This window comes from Salvelinus fontinalis, chromosome 21 (genome assembly GCF_029448725.1).
Source record: "Salvelinus fontinalis isolate EN_2023a chromosome 21, ASM2944872v1, whole genome shotgun sequence".
NCBI classification, from domain to species: Eukaryota; Metazoa; Chordata; class Actinopteri; order Salmoniformes; family Salmonidae; genus Salvelinus; species Salvelinus fontinalis.
Window position 1 is genome coordinate 39,871,665 of NC_074685.1, and position 16,557 is coordinate 39,888,221.

The window sequence follows — 16,557 nt, forward strand, 5'->3', positions numbered from 1 at the left end:
TATTTTCTACGTCGTATTTTTTTTTTTTTTTTTTTATCTCTCATTTTGTTCCCCCTTGTTTTATAAAGATGATAGAGAAAGAGGATGTGTCTCGGTCTGTGTGCGTTGGCGTGTGGTCTGTAGCCTATGTTGTCAAGTGTTTGTGTATTGGCCAATTGTGCGCCGCGTCATGGGTTTCCCGGTCGCGGCTCAGGTCACACAGCCGTGATCGCACGCGGGTCTGTAGTGACGCTTCAAGCACTACAATGCAGTGCCTTAGTCCGCTGCGCCACTAGGGAGGCCAACCCTGAGAGACTTGATGTACAGTGCCTTGCAAAAGTATTCATACCTCTTGGATTTCTTCACATTTTGTTGTTAAAAAGTGGCATTTAAAAAATGTGTCAACAATCTACCCAAAATACTCTGTCAGAGGAAGATAATCATTTTTGGGATTAATATAAATAAAATAAAATATAGTTGTTGTAGAAATATTCCACTGCCGGAGTCAATACATGTTAGAAACACTTTTGGCAGCGACTACAGCTTTGAGTCTTCTTGGGTAATTCTTTAAAGGTGCAATATGCAGAAATCACTCTGCCATTTCCTGGTTGCATAAATTCTCACAGTTTGCCTATTTTAAGTTTGTGCAAAACAAGCAATGCATAGTGTAGAGAATCATTGTACTATATAAACCGCTGTGTAATATCTTTCCAATAAGCCAAAATATTGCATTTTCAGCTGTTTGAAGCTGGTGTACTAAACCAAAAGTAAAAAACTTAAGAACAGGGAAATAGCGCACATAGATCCGATCTACCGCTTCTTCGATTTGCTGTCAATGAAAATGAGAGATCTTTAACTCACATTTCTATGTGAATTTGGTCGGGTCGCCCCAAACATGTTACATATTGCAGCTTTAAGAGCTTTAGACACTGGATTGTGCAATATTAGACCATTATTATTTTCAAAGTTCTCCAAGCTCTGTCAAGATGTTCGGGATCATGGCTAGACAGCCACTTTCAAGTCTTCTTGGTAAGCAACTCCGGCGTAGATTTGGCCTTGTGTTGTAGGTTCTTGTCTTGCCGAAAGGTGAATTCCTTTCCCATTGTCTGGCGTAAAGCAGACTGAAGCAGGTTTTTCTGTAGGATTTTGCCTATGCTTAGCTCCATTCCGTTTCTATTTATCTTGAAAAACTCCCCAGTGTTTGCCGATGTCAAGTATAAGATGCATGTTTTGGAATATTTGTATTCTGTATATTTGTGTATTTGTTTCACTTTGTCATTTAAGTCATTATTGTGGAGTCACTACAATGTTGTTGATCCATCCTTAGTTTTCTGCCATCACAGCCATTGAACTCTGTAACTGTGACCAATCCCTCATGGTAACATCCCAGAGCAGTTTAATTCCCGTCCTGCAGCTCAGTTCAGAAGGATGACTATCTTTGTGTCTGGGGGGTTTAATACATCATCTACAGCATAATTATTAACTTGACCATGCTTAAAGAGAGATTCAGTGTCTGATTTGTTAGTGTTACCCATCGATATACCTATCACTGCCCTTTTGAGGCGCTTGAAAATCTCCCTGGTCTTTGTAGTTGAATCTGTGCTTGGTAAAAACAAAAGAATACACTCCAGGCCACTCTGAAACTACATAGAATGTATGTAGAAGTTATAATTGACCTATATATATATATATTTTTTTTTAAACTGCCCTTTATCTAGCCCTCAAATAGATTTTAACAAACAAATCAGTAAAAAAAAATCTTTGCGTCCCTCCGTTGAATTTCTAAATGTGGCCATCAAGCCCAAAAGTTTGCCCACCCCTGTTATAAGTTTACCAATAGAACAAGGATTGGTTGACGTCCATATTTTGTTGCACAGAATCAATTTGATGATTTTGGAGGAAACTGATGTGAATAGTAACGTTAGTCTGATGTCTGAATGATATTGGGTACCAAACATGTATTAGCTGCATGTGTAGTCAGTCTCCGTCAACAGCGAACACGGTCTGCAACTCTAAAGAATATTATTGAATGGTTTGTTTCAGAATAGATAAGATTTTCACCTGTTTGTTTGTTTCGACCTTGCCGTGCCAGCCTGCGTACTAAAGATTCAAGCATCCCTTACGCAGCCTTGTTATCGTGCCGTTTACTTCTTAGTACTACCAGTCTCTGTGTGTGTCCCAACTGTCACCCTATCCCCTTTTATAGTGCACTTCTTTTGACCCAGGCCTTTACAGCTCTCGCATAGAGTTAGTTAGAGGACTCACCTTTGTATCTATCCCGTTATGATGTCTGTAACAGCATAGTCAGCGCCCATTGAAGCCTTATCCATTTTGAAGTGGTCAATTTTCTTCTTATTTTGTAGATCGAAAAAAGCATAAAGCAAATATTTGTGATTTACCGCAACCTGCAATGTTGGGGTCCTGAACCAAATCTTATGTCATTGATTTATGTGGCCATTAGATGGTAGTGATATAACTTAGACATGTTCAAACCATATTTAACACAAGCTGAAGAAGAGAAGGCTCTGATCATTGGCCCAACCCATAGGAATCCCCACCCAGTTGACTACTTTAAAATGGTGGAAGCCCTCAATGGCATTGTCTATGCTACAATGGATTATATCCATAAGTCCTCTAACTAACTCTATGGGCTCTCGTCAAAAGTAGTACGCTATATAGGGAATAGGTTGCCATTTGGGATGCATATGTCTTTTATGTACGTCAATCCATCAGGATCCTCTACATCTTTCACACAACAAACGTTTTCTTTGTTCTATTATTTTCTATTATATTTAGCTGCACTTGTATCTGTGAGGCTTGTTTGCCTTGCTTTCATTCCCCTGGTTGCGTTGTTGTTTGTGTTATCATGCCTTGTGATGTTGATGCCTCTGTTTGGAATGACACGCTGTTTGGAATGATTTGTCAAGACAGCGAATGTGTAGACAGACGGATGAAAAGCATATGCCAAACCACAAAATCTGCAGCTGAATGAGTCATACAAGCCTTATCTAAAGAATCCATACATGAAGAATCCAGAGATGTACGTAGCTGGATCTTCTGACTGCATCCCAAATGGCCCCCTATCCCGTATTTAGTAGACCTTAGGGCTCTGGTCAAAAGTACTGCACTATGGGGTGTCATTTGGGATTCATCTTATTATTCTACCTTTATTTCAACAAGGAACACAGACTTTTACAGCTGGGCCCTGCATGTACATGTTGACACACACTTTAGGTACAATCATTAAAAAACCAAACAAGACAAACAAAACAATCACAGATAGTGATCTGTAGTTTCTAAATAATGCTACTGAGAAATTGCTTTCTTTCTATAAATAATGGGTCCAAAGTGTCACTTTGGGATCAACATTTCAAAATGGTTAATATATGCCAATTGGCCCGTAAGTCAACCTACTGTAACGACCATATCCTTTAAGATTGCAGGTGTAACATGGAAACCAAAATGCAGGGTTCGTACAGACATTGGCAAGTCAAATTCATGGACTTTTAATTACTTTTTCAAGCACAATCCTAATTTTCAAGGATGTACATTTTATATTGTATTGTTTTTATAGCCTATAGAACAAAAACTCTCGCCAAAAAGTATGCAAAAAGTATGCATTACCACTTTATGTGGGTACTTCGGGATTCTGGCAATGAACTCGTGCATACCATTTTTATGTCTCTGTGTCCAGTATGAAGGAAGTTACAGGTAGTTTCGTTACAAATAGACTTCCAGTCATTGCGCAAATGCTAGTAAGCGCTGGCTCGCGAAACGATCTCTAACTTCCTTCATACTGGACACCGAGGCATAAAAATTATATCCACAAGTTCATCTGACTCTTGGGAAGTAGATAAAGGGCCTCGTTGCCAAAATCCCAAAGTATCCCTTTAAGACTAATCAATTTTTATAGGCCTCCCCAATGGCACTATGCATTGGCATTCAAATTACTATTACTTTCTATGTAAATAATATGTTAACGAAAGTGTCTACATCTGTCACAAAAACTGATTAGAAAAGAAATTATTGGATATTTATATTGGATCAGGAGAGCTTATAAATCGGCTACAATAATTTCAGACTTTTCAAGAACCAAATTGAGGAAATGTCTGATTTTCAAGGTATTCCAGTAGGCCTATTTGATTTTCTGAGTTACTTGTTGTTACATTCTAATGTGGTGCCTACCAAAATACATTCTCCACAATATTTCAAGTGATTGCTTTAGATAATTGAACAGAAAAAATGAATTGAAGAAACTATCCCTGATCAAATTGGTAGTCCACCCAGTGGTTGTGTTTTCCGGGATTTAATTAAATCTTTTAAGTGCTCACAAGGGAGCCACACCCGCAAACCTCATTTCGCACGTGCATAGGGTAAGTCTGAATACCAAATATTGAGAAGTACTTAAATCAAAATGCGTAAAAAAGGCATACATCTACTAAGTCTGAATTGCCCCATTGTGAATATGCCCACTAGGCTACTATGTAATTTATTATAAGTATCAAGTTAAGGTGACTCTTCCGGTTAGAAACATTCAATTTTCCAATCATGTGCCCATGAAAGCTGTTTTCACGCCGTAACATAAGGAGACATGAAATGGTACGTAGTTAATCCGTTTTACCTCATTTCTACCAGCGTGTTAAATGTGCAACCAGAGGGGGGAAAAAACTAACTCCAGACCACCTTTACTCCACACACAGAGATGCGTACAAAGCTCTCCCTCGCCCTCCATTTGGCAAATCTGACCATAATTATATCCTCCCGAGTCCTGCTTACAAGCAAAAACTAAAGCAGGAAGCATCAATAAAGAAGTGGTCAGATTATGCATATGCTAAACTACAGGACTGTTTTGCTAGCACAGACTGGAATATGTTCTGGGATTCTTCCGATGGCATTGAGGTGTACACCACATCAGTCACTGGCTTCATCAATAAGTGCATTGGTGACGTCGTCCCCACAGTGACCGTACATACATCCATACGTACATCCCACCAGAAGCCATGGATTACAGGCAACATCCGCACTGAGCTAAAGGGTAGAGCTGCCGCTTTCAAGGAGCGGGACTCTAACACGGAAGCTTATAAGAAATCCCGCTATGCCCTTCGACGAACCATCAAACAGGCAAAGTGTCAAGACAGGACTAAGATTGAATCATACTACACCGGCTCCGACGCTCGTCGGATGTGGCAGGGTTTGCAAACCATTACAGACTACAAAGGGAAGCACAGCCCATTGACACGACCCTACCAGACAAGCTAAATTACTTCTATGCTCGCTTCGAGGCTAGCAACACTGAAGCATGCATGAGAGCATCAGCTGTTCTTGATAACTGTGTTATCACGCCCTCCGTAGCCGATGTGAGTAAGACCTTTAAACAGGTCAACATTCACAAGGCCGCAGGGCCAGACGGATTACCAAGACGTGTACTCTGAGCATGCGCTGACCAACTGGCAAGTGTCTTCACTGACATTTTCAACCCTGTCCCTGACTGAGTCTGTAATACCAACATGTTTCAAGCAGACCACCAAAGTCCCTGTGCCAAAGAACACTAAGGTAACCTGCCTCAATGACTACCGACCCGTAGCACTCACATCTGTAGCCATGAAGTGCTTTGAAAGGCTGGTCATGGCTCACATCAACACCATTATCTTAGAAACCCTAGACCCACTCCGATTTGAATACCGCCCCAAAAGATCCACACTGCCCTTTCCCACCTGGACAAAAGGAACACCTATATGAGAATGCTATTCATTGACTACAGCTCAGCATTCACAATTTAATTTAATTTGACCTTTTATTTAACTAGGCAAGTCAGTTAAGAACAAATTCTTATTTTCAATGACGGCCTAGGAACAGTGGGTTAACTGCCTTGTTCAGGGGCAGAACGACAGATTTGTGCCTCGTCTGCTCGGGGATTTGAATTTGCAACCTTTCGGTTACTAGTCCAACGCTCTAACCACTAGGCTATGCTGCCGCCCCAATACAATACAGGAAACGAAGGACTGAGCACGCCCCCATTCTCATCGACGGGGCTGTCGTAGAGCAGGTTGAGAGCTTCAAGTTCCTTGGTGTCCACATCACCAACAAACTAACATGGTCCAAGCACACCAAGACAGTCGTGAAGAGGGCTCGACAAAGCCTATTCCCCATCAGAAAACTGAAAAGATTTGGCATGTGTCCTCAAATCCTCAAAAAGTTCTACACCTGCACCATCGAGAGCATCCTGGCTGGTTACATCACTGCCTGGTATGGCAAGTGCTCGGCCTCTGACCGCAAGGCACTACAGAGGTAGTGCACACGGCCCAGTGCATCACTGGCGGTGTCAGAGGAAAGCCCTAAAAATTGTCAAAGATTCCAGCCACCCTAGTCATAGACTGTTCTCTCTGCTACCACACGGCAAGCTGTACCGGAGCGCCAAGTCTAGGTCCAAAAGCCTTCTTAACAGCTTCTACCCCCAAGCCATAAGACTCTTGAACAGCTAATCAAATGGCTACCCAGACTATTTGCATTAACACCCCCCCCCCCCTCTTTAACGCTGCTGCATAGTCACTTTAACTCTACCTACATGTACATATTACCACAATTACCTTGACTAACCTGTGCCCCCGCACATTGACTCTGTAGCGGTACCCCCTGTATATATCTTCGCTACTGTTATTTTACTGCTGCTCTTTAATAACATTTTTACTTAACACTTATTTTTCTTAACTGCGTTGTTGGTTAAGGGGCTCGTAAGTCATCATGCCTGTTGTATTCGACGCATGTGACAAATACAATTTGATTTGATTTAAAACGTATTATAACTAACAACACTGCCATAAATGCAAGGAGAGAAAAATTATTTTATGTCAAGCGATTTTGGACATGTCTGTCAAGACTCCAACCACGAGAAAGGGTTTTAATCTGTTTTTAAATCAACTCGTGAATTGGATTGAATGTAGCTATGTTCCCCTGTTATATCTTAATGTAATGACATTAAAAGAATTGCCAGATTATTATCAATTTATCAACAGCAAATAAGTTGTCCACCGCAGGAAATCCTCAATGGTACCCTAGTTTATAGAAATACCCATGTGTAGTGCGTACCTCAATCAGCATCATGTGTAGTGCGTACCTCAGTCAGCATCAGACATGACGACAGTGTTTGTGTGTTAGATCTCTTCTGTAATGCTGTCTCTGTCTGTCTTTCTTGAGTGAGATGTGAGGAGGGTGTTGTTGCTAGTCTGATTCATGCTGTTGCTTCTCTCTCACACACCCCCTCCTCCCCTGTCTCGCTCCCTCATTCTCTTCATCCCCTCCTCCACTGTCTCGCTCCCTCATTCTCTTCACCCCCTCCTCCCCTGTCTCGCTCCCTCATTCTCTTCACCCCCTCCTCCCCTGTCTCGCTCCCTCATTCTCTTCACCCCCTCCTCCCCTCTCTCATCTCTCTCTCTCTCCCTCTTCACCCCCTCAGCCTGTTTGCACTGCTGTCCAAGAAGCACAACAAGATTTTGGAGCAGGCTACCCAGTCTGTACGGGGCCTGCGGCGGGCAGACTACGTGAGTACAGTTCCCCTACTTCCCTGGTCCCCTGGACCTTCAGCCACGTCAACTGCAATCAGCCACACACACCTCAGCCTCCTCTGTCTGCAGGGAGGGAGCAGGCCTGGGGCTGGGGGGGCCCTGACGCCTGACCCCCCCCCCCCCCCCCGCCACACACAGGAACAAAGACACAGGCGACATGAATACAGATGCAAACCCAGTAAGAGACAGAGGCCATACGAAAACCTAGACACCCAGACGCACAGACCCAGAAGTGGCTGGAAGTGTGTGAGTGTCAGTGATTAGGCTCTTCCCACACACAGGCAGAAGGGAAGCACCCTTCACCCCCACTCTCTTTTGTTAGGATGTCTCCTTTATGGCCCTTTTTCCTTCCAAAACACACACACACATATACTTGATAATACCGTTGCTATGTCTAGAGTCGTTGATGCTGAATTAACTTCTGGCCAATGATATCATTTCACCCAAACATTACCCTCCCTCGTCACATTGTGCTTTGAATACGTCTTTGTCAATTATATCACGTTTGCTATATGTCTGTGTGAATTATGTCATGGAAGGTCTCCTCCAAGCTCCAACAATAAACTGGTCGGGGTCGTGTTCATTAGGGCACACCATAGCAGAACATATTAAGTCAAATGTTTTGCAACAGAAAACAAAAACAAGACATTTCTTATTGGACCAGTTCAGGTGGTACCGCCCCCTGTTTATGTTTGGTGTCTGATAAATATGACCCTGGTCTCAATGGAAGAAGTTGTGACTAGATTCCATCCCGGTCTCAGGGATCTTGTTCTGTGTTCGTATCTCATGTCCAGTCTAGACCTCAGCGTTTCCTTCTGTTACAAAGTAATGTTGTTAAGAGGTTTTTATTTAGTCGCTAGGAGGAAGGAAATCCTGCAGTTTGAACATAAAGGTGGTTATCATCACATCCAGTCGACATGGTGAGAACTAACCCTCCTCTGTCTGCAGGAGTACCTCATCAACCTACAATTATTTCATTTGTTTGCGCTTCTCAATCAGTACCTACAAACGTCTTTATAAGTCAGAACACAAATACACATACCTTCATATTTGGCACACACATTTATAAAAAAAATAAATAAAAAAAAGGGGGGGTTTTTTGGTTGATTTTCCTTGTGAAACAAATACACTGGAAATTATTCACCAAAGCTCCTAATAATAACAACTATTTGTACTGCAATAAATACATATTATGCATATATACAACAAGCAGCTATGAAAATGTGAAGCTGATATGCACACAGCGGTGTTGTTGTCTGTAGAGCCAGGCAGGCTGTGTGAGTCGTGTTGTGATGTAGTGTGCTGCGTTGCAGGGGGGGAGGATGGGAGGTGAGGGGAGACTAGGCAGGACAAAGGCAGAGTGACAGGCCCCACTTTGCCTTCAGGCCTCGTGACTGATCTGCCGTGACGCAGAGCCACAAGCTCAGACACGATTTACAGAGGGTAGAGGGGGGGAGAAGAGAAAGGCTGACGGGGGAGTGAAGGGGTGAGGAGGGAGCAGGCCTTGGTCTCATGGGAGAGGGTAGAAATGGGTAGGGGAAGAGGCTAAGAGGGAAGGCTGAGGAGGGAGCTAGCTGTGGGAGAGGGGAGAAGGGGGGTGTAGAGAGGCGGAGGGGATGAAAGGGATGAGGTGGCACGTGGCAGTAATTAAAGTTGACTCCAGAGCGTGCGTGACGGGTGAGAAGGGGCAAAAGCGAGGGTGATGGGGGGGGTTGACTTTACTTCTTCCCCAACAATCGCCCCTAGTACTTCGTTCCTCTCCAGCCACCCCCACCCCCCCTCATTCACTGCTTTCTCACTCCATCTCACACTTATGTTCTCTCCCACCCCATTTATCACTCTCCCCAGTCCTCTGTCACTATAATTGTCTGGGACACACCATCTCTCCTTCTCTCTCTTTGTTAGTAGTAGATAGTGTTGTGATAGGAGGCCTCGGAGATAGTGGCTCTACCTTTGGCCTGTTACTGGTGATAGGAGACTGGCTAGGCCACTGTTCTCCTCTTTCCGTCTCTTGCTTTCCTGCCTCCCAGTCTGCAGCCTTCACCATCCCCTTCTCCCCCCCGCCTCCTCTCCTGGGTGACTGGCTGCAGCGACTTTCTCTCCATTACCTCCCTCAAGGTCCAAGGGGTGCCAGTCCTCTTCTGGCTGTGCCAGATGGAGATTATAACAGTACATCGCCAAGATGTTCAAACGTTCATAGATGACCAGCAGGGTCAAATAATAATAATCACAGTGGTTGTCGAGGGTGCAACAGGTCAGAACCTCAGGAGTGAATGTCAGTTGGCTTTTCATAGCCGATCGTTCAGAGTTAGTCAAAGATTTCCTTAATTTGGGTCAGTCACAGTGGTCAGGTATTTGTATTTTTTTTTCACCTTTATTTAACCAGGTAGGCCAGTTGAGAACAAGTTCTCATTTACAACTGCGACCTGGCCAAGATAAAGCAAAGCAGTGCGACAAAAACAACACCACAGAGTTACACAATAGAAAATGTGTATACAGTGTGCGAATTAAGTAAGGAGGTAAGGCAATAAATAGGCCATAGTGGTGAAGTAATTACAATTTAGCAATTAACACTGGAGTGATAGATGTGCAGATGAGGATGTGCAAGAAGAAATAGTGCTGTGCAAAAGAGCAGAAAAAAACAAATGTAGGGATGAGGTAGGTAGTAGGTTGGATGGGCTATTTACAGATGGGCTGTGTACAGCTACACCGATCGGTAAGCTGCTCTGACAGCCGATGCTTGAAGTTAGTGAGGGAGATATAAGTCTCCAACTTCAGTGATTTTTGCAATTCGTTCCAGTCCTTGGCAGCAGAGAACTGGAAGGAAAGGCAGCCAAAGGAAGTGTTGGCTTTGAGGATGACCAGTGAGATATACCTGCTGGAGCGCGTGCTACGGGTGGGTGTTGCTATGGTGACCAGTGAGCTGAGATAAGGCGCAGCTTTACCTAGCAATGACTTATAGATGACCTGGAGCCAGTGGGTTTGGCGGCGAATATGTAGCGAGGACCAGCCAACGAGAGCATACAGGTCACAATGGTGGGTAGTATATGGGGCTTTGGTGACAAAACGGATGGCACTGTGATAGACTGCATCCAATTTGCTGAGTAGAGTGTTGGAGGCTATTTTGTAAATGACATCACCGAAGTCAAGGATCGGCAGGATAGTCAGTTTTACGAGGGTATATTTAGCAGCATGAGTGAAGGAGGCTTTGTTGCCAAATAGGAAGCCAATTCTAGATTTAATTTGGGGTTGGAGATGCTTAATATGAGTCGAAGGAGAGTTTACAGTCTAGCCAGACACCTATTTATTTATAGTTGTCCACATATTCTAAGTCAAAACCTTCCAGAGTAGTGATGCTAGGCGGGCGGGCGGGTGCGGGCCGCGCTTGGTTGAAGAGCTTGCATTTAGTTTCACTAGGAGCAGTTGGAGGCCACGGAAGGAGTGTTGTATGGCAAGGAAGGTCGTTTGGAGGTTTGTTAACACAGTGTCCAAAGAAGTGCCAGATGTATACAGAATGGTGTCTTCTGTATAGAGGTGGATCAAAGAATCACCCGCAGCAAGAGCGACATCATTGATGTATACAGAGAAAAGAGTCGGTCCGAGAATTTAACCCTGTGGCACCCCCATAGAGACTGCCAGAGGTCCGGACAACAGGCCCTCCGATTTGACACACTGAACTCTATCTGAGAAGTAGTTAGTGAACCAGGCGAGGCAGTCATTAGAGAAACCAAGGCTGTTGAGTCTGCCAATAAGAATACGGTGATTGACAGTCGAAAGCCTTGGCCAGGTCGATGAAGACGGCTGCACTGTACTGTTTTTTATCAATGGCGGTTATGATATTGTTTAGGACCTTAAACGTGGCTGAGGTGCACCCGTGACCAGCTCTGAAACCAGATTGCATAGCGGAGAAGGTACGGTGGGATTCGAGATGGTCGGTGATCTGTTTGTTCACTTGGCTTTCGAGACTTTAGAAAGGCAGGGAAGAATGGATATAGGTCTGTAAAAGTTTGGGTCTAGAGTGTCACCCCCTTTGAAGAGGGCGAGGACCGCGGCCGTTTTCCAATCTTTAAGAATCTCAGACGATACGAGAGGTTGAATAGACTAGTAATAGGGGTTGCGGCAATGGCGGCGGATAATATTAGGAAGAGAGGGTCCAGATTGTCTAGTCCAGATGATTTGTAGGGATCCAGATTATGCTGCTCTTTCAGGACATCAGCTGTCTGGATTTGGGTGAAGAACAATCAGGGGGGGCTTGGGCCAGTTGCTGCGGGGGGTGCAGAGCTGTTGGTTGGGGTAGCCAGGTGGAAAGCGTGGCCAGCCGTAGAGAAATGCTTATTGAAATTCTCGATTATCGTGGATTTATCAGTGGTGACAGTGTTTCCTAGCCTCAGTGCACTGGGCAGCTGAGATGAGGTCCTCTTATTCTCCATGGACTTTACAGTGTCCCACAACTTTTTGGAATTAGTGCTGCAGGATGCAAATTTCTGTTTAAAAAAGCTAGTCTTTGCTTTCCTAACTGACTGTGTGTATTGGTTCCTGACTTCCCTGAAAAGTTGCATATCTCGGGACTATTCGAAGCTAATGCAGTACGCCACAGGATGTTTTTCTGCTGGTCAAGGGCAGTCAGGTCTGGAGTGAACCAAGGGCTATATCTGTTCTTAGTTCTACATTTTTTGAAAGGGGCATGCTTATTTAAGATTATGAGGAAGGCACTTTTGAAGAACAACCAGGCATCCTCTACTGACGGGATGAGGTCAATATCCTTCCAGGATACCCGGGCCAAGTCAATTAGAAAGGCCTGCTCGCAGAAGTGTTTTATGGAGCGTTTGACAGTGATGAGGGGTGGTCGTTTGACCGCGGTCCCATAACGGACGCAGGCAATGAGGCAGTGATCGCTTAGATCCTGGTGGAAGACAGCAGAGGTGTATTTAGAGGGAAAGTTGGTCAGGATGATATCTATGAGGGTGCCCATGTTTACGGATTTGGGGTTGTACCTGGTAGGTTCCTTGATCATTTGTGTGAGATTGAGGGAATCTAGCTTAGATTGTAGGACGGTCAGGGTGTTAAGCATATCCCAGTTTAGGTCACCTAACAGCACGAGCTCTGAGGATAAATGTGGGGCGATCAATTCACATATGGTGTCCAGGGCACAGCTGAGCGCTGAGGGGGGTCAATAACAAGCGGCAACAGTGAGAGACTTATTTCCAAATAGTTGCTGGAATTGTTTGGGTACAGACCTGGATAGTAGGACAGAACTCTGCAGGCTGTCTCTACAGTAGATTGTAACTCCGTCCCCTTTAGCAGTTCTATCTTGACGGAAAATGTTGTAATTGGGGATGGAAATGTCCGAATTTTTAGTGGTCTTCCTAAGCCAGGATTCAGACAGGGCTAGGACATCAGGGTTGGCGGAGTGTGCTAAAGCAGTGAGTAAAACAAACTTAGGGAGGAGGCTTCTGATGTTAACATGCATGAACCCAAGGCTTTTCCGGTTACAGAAGTCAAGAAATGAGAGCGCCTAGGGACACACAGGGCCTGGGTTAACCTCTACATGCCACTGTACTATCTGTTTTGGTTGGGTCTAATTGTGTTGCTGTCCTGGGGCTGTTTGTGTTTATGAACAGAGCCCAAGGACCAGGTTGTTTAGGGGGCTCTTCTCCAGGTTCATTTTTCTGTAGGTGATGGCTTTATTATGGAAGGTTTGGGAATCACTTCCTTCGGTCTAATTCTGCTCTGCATGCATTATTTGGTCTTATACATAGTACATGGAGGATCTTTTTTGCAAAATTCTGCATGCAGAGTCTCAATTTGGTGTTTGTCACATTTTGTAAATTCTTGCTTGGTGAGCAGACCCAGACCTCACAACCATAAAGGGCAATGGGTTCTATAACTGATTCAAGTATTTTTAGCCAGATACTAATTGGTATGTCAGATTTTATGTTCCTTTTGATGGCATAGAAGGCCGTTCTTACCTTGTCCTTCAGATTGTTCACAGCTTTGTGGAAGTTACCTGTGGCGCTGATGTTTAGGCCAAGGTATGTATAGTTTTTTTGTGTGCTCTAGGGCAAGGGTGTCTAGATGGATTTTCTATTTGTGGTCCTGGCAACTGGTCATTTTTTGGAACACCATTATTTTTTATCTTCCTGAGATTTACTGTCAGGGCCCAGGTTTGACAGAATCTGTGCAGAAGATCTAGGTGCTGCTGTAGGCCCTCCTTGTTTGGGGACAGATGCACCAGATCATCAGAAATCAGACATTTGACTTCAGATTCTAGTAGGGTGAGGCCGGGTGCTGCAGACTGTTCTAGTGCCCTCGCCAATTCATTGATATATATATATATATATATATTTTATATATATAAATATATATATATATATATATATATCATATATATTTATATATACACTGCTCAAAAAAATAAAGGGAACACTTAAACAACACAATGTAACTCCAAGTCAATCACACTTCTGTGAAATCAAACTGTCCACTTAGGAAGCAACACTGATTGACAATAAATTTCACATGCTGTTGTGCAAATGGAATAGACAAAAGGTGGAAATTATAGGCAATTAGCAAGACACCCCCAATAAAGGAGTGATTCTGCAGGTGGTGACCACAGACCACTTCTCAGTTCCTATGCTTCCTGGCTGATGTTTTGGTCACTTTTGAATGCTGGCGGTGCTCTCACTCTAGTGGTAGCATGAGACGGAGTCTACAACCCACACAGGTGGCTCAGGTAGTGCAGCTCATCCAGAATGGCACATCAATGCGAGCTGTGGCAAGAAGGTTTGCTGTGTCTGTCAGCGTAGTGTCCAGAGCATGGAGGCGCTACCAGGAGACAGGCCAGTACATCAGGAGACGTGGAGGAGGCCATAGGAGGCCAACAACCCAGCAGCAGGACCGCTACCTCCGCCTTTGTGCAAGGAGGAGCACTGCCAGAGCCCTGCAAAATGACCTCCAGCAGGCCACAAATGTGCATGTGTCAGCAAATGGTCTCACAAGGGCTCTGAGGATCTCATCTCGGTACCTAATGGCAGTCAGGCTACCTCTGGCGAGCACATGGAGGGCTGTGCGGCCCCACAAAGAAATGCATCACTTCACTATTACAGTGGAATGTTTTGTCCAGGAAGTTGTCGAAAAGGAATATAATTTTTTGTTGCCTATTTTTTTGGGGGGGGACTACTTTCCTTCCATCTATAGCATTACTTAATATTATTCCGTTCCTTTGGCTTTGATGCCTCCTGATTTGACTATTGCTCTGTTCAAGTAGACTGTGCTTTTGCTGTGGTCTGATAGGGGTGTCAGTGGGCTGACTGTGAACGCTCTGAGAGACCCTGGGTTGAGGTCAGTGATAATGTAATCTACAATACTACTGCCAATAGATGAGTTATAGGTGTACCAATCATAGGGGTCCCCTCAAAGCCTACCATTGACTAATGTACATGCTGAGCATGTGACAAAGCTGCAAGAGTTTGTTGGTTATGTAGTCGTAGTTGTGACTAGGGGGGGGGGGGTGGCGTATGGGGGAGGGAATGCTGTCACCTCCAGGTAGGTGTTTGTCCCCCTGTATGCTGTGTCAGGTTCTTGTCCAGTTCTGGAATTTAGTTCGCCACAGACTAGTACATGTCCCTGGGCCTGGAAATGATTTGATTTCCCCCTCCAGGATGGAGAAGCTGTCTTCATTAAAGTATAGGGATTCTAGTGGGGTGATATAGGTAGCACGTATGTTTTTCTCTGAGAATCTTTCCTTTTGGATTTCTAGCCAAATGTAACATTTTCCTGTTTTGATTAATTTAATAGCGTGAGTTAGGTCTGCTCTATACCAAATGATCATATTCCCCGAGTCCCTTCCGTGTTTCACACCTGGTAGTTCGGTGGATGGGCCTACCAGCTCTCTGTAGCCTCGAGGTAACCAGCTCTCTCTCTCTTCCCTCCTTCTCCACAGCTTCCCTCTTTCCTTCCCCCGTGTGCTTAGAGCTGTGGATGTTCTCATTAGGCTAGACTGCAGCTCAGAGCACTGAGCTCCATATGACACCTAGATATATTCTAATCCATGTGAGCTAGACGGACCACACTGATGAAATCCTTCTCTGCCTTCTGGCCCGTATTCATATTCAGTCCCTTTGTGAATGACAGTGGGCTTGGCTGGCCATGAACATGTTATTGTTGTCATGGACTATAGGGACATTGGTCTATATGACAGCTTTCTGTCCACTGGCCACAGGCAGCAGACCTGATTGAGTCACTGACCAGTTCTGCTAGGGAGGGGTAGAGTATCTAGCCCTGTCCCCATCCCTGTTCCTGTTCAGTAGTATCTGCTCGGTGTCAATGCCAAGTGAGGCGGGACAAAACATATTTAACGAGTCACAATACAGAATACTCTTTCCCTCTCCGTCCTTCTGTAGTCTCCCTCGTCGTTCTATCTCTTCTCTCTCCTTCTCTCCCTCCTCTCTTTTTCCTCTCTGGTCTGTTTAGCAGAAGAGTGGATGTAAAGGCAGTAATATAAAGCAGCTGGCCCTGACAGAATTTTGTTCCCCGCTGCCCGAGGGGAGGATGAATGGGGAGGAGGAACGGGGGAGTAGAGAGAGCGAACAGCGAGAGAGACCGAAGGGGGTGTAGAAAAAGAGAGGAGGGGAGTAGGGAGAGAGAGAGTTTGTGACTGACTGGCATCTGGAAACAATGTAATTTGGCATGGCGGCCAGGCTATGGAGAGAGAGCGAGGGAGAGGGAGTTAATGTTTGTTTAATGTAGGATTGTCCTTAAAGCAGGAGGATATTAAAAAGAGAGGATGAGAGACCTCAAACACTGTCAGCTCAGTGGGGGCGTTTCCCCCTAATACCTATGTGTTCCAAATGGCACCCTGTTCCCTTTCTAGTACACTACTTTTGACCAAAGAGTGGCAAATGTAAATTAAAAAGTAGTGCACTTTATAGAGAATAGGGTGCCTTTTGGGACTCAGCTTTGTCTTTGCATCTCCTCACCACCACCAAATCCTCCTCCTCCAACCCTTGTTCCTTAC

General features: G+C 44.6%; 1 protein-coding gene across 1 annotated transcript in view; it reads left to right on the top strand.

The window, feature by feature from the left end:
• Positions 1–16,557, top strand: part of LOC129818278 (dymeclin-like) — a 149,910-nt gene that overhangs the window by 79,299 nt on the left and 54,054 nt on the right. The window contains exon 14 of the mRNA XM_055874023.1: positions 7,433–7,517. Within this exon, the coding sequence (XP_055729998.1) occupies positions 7,433–7,517 (85 nt within the window). The remainder of the gene's footprint in view (positions 1–7,432; positions 7,518–16,557) is intronic.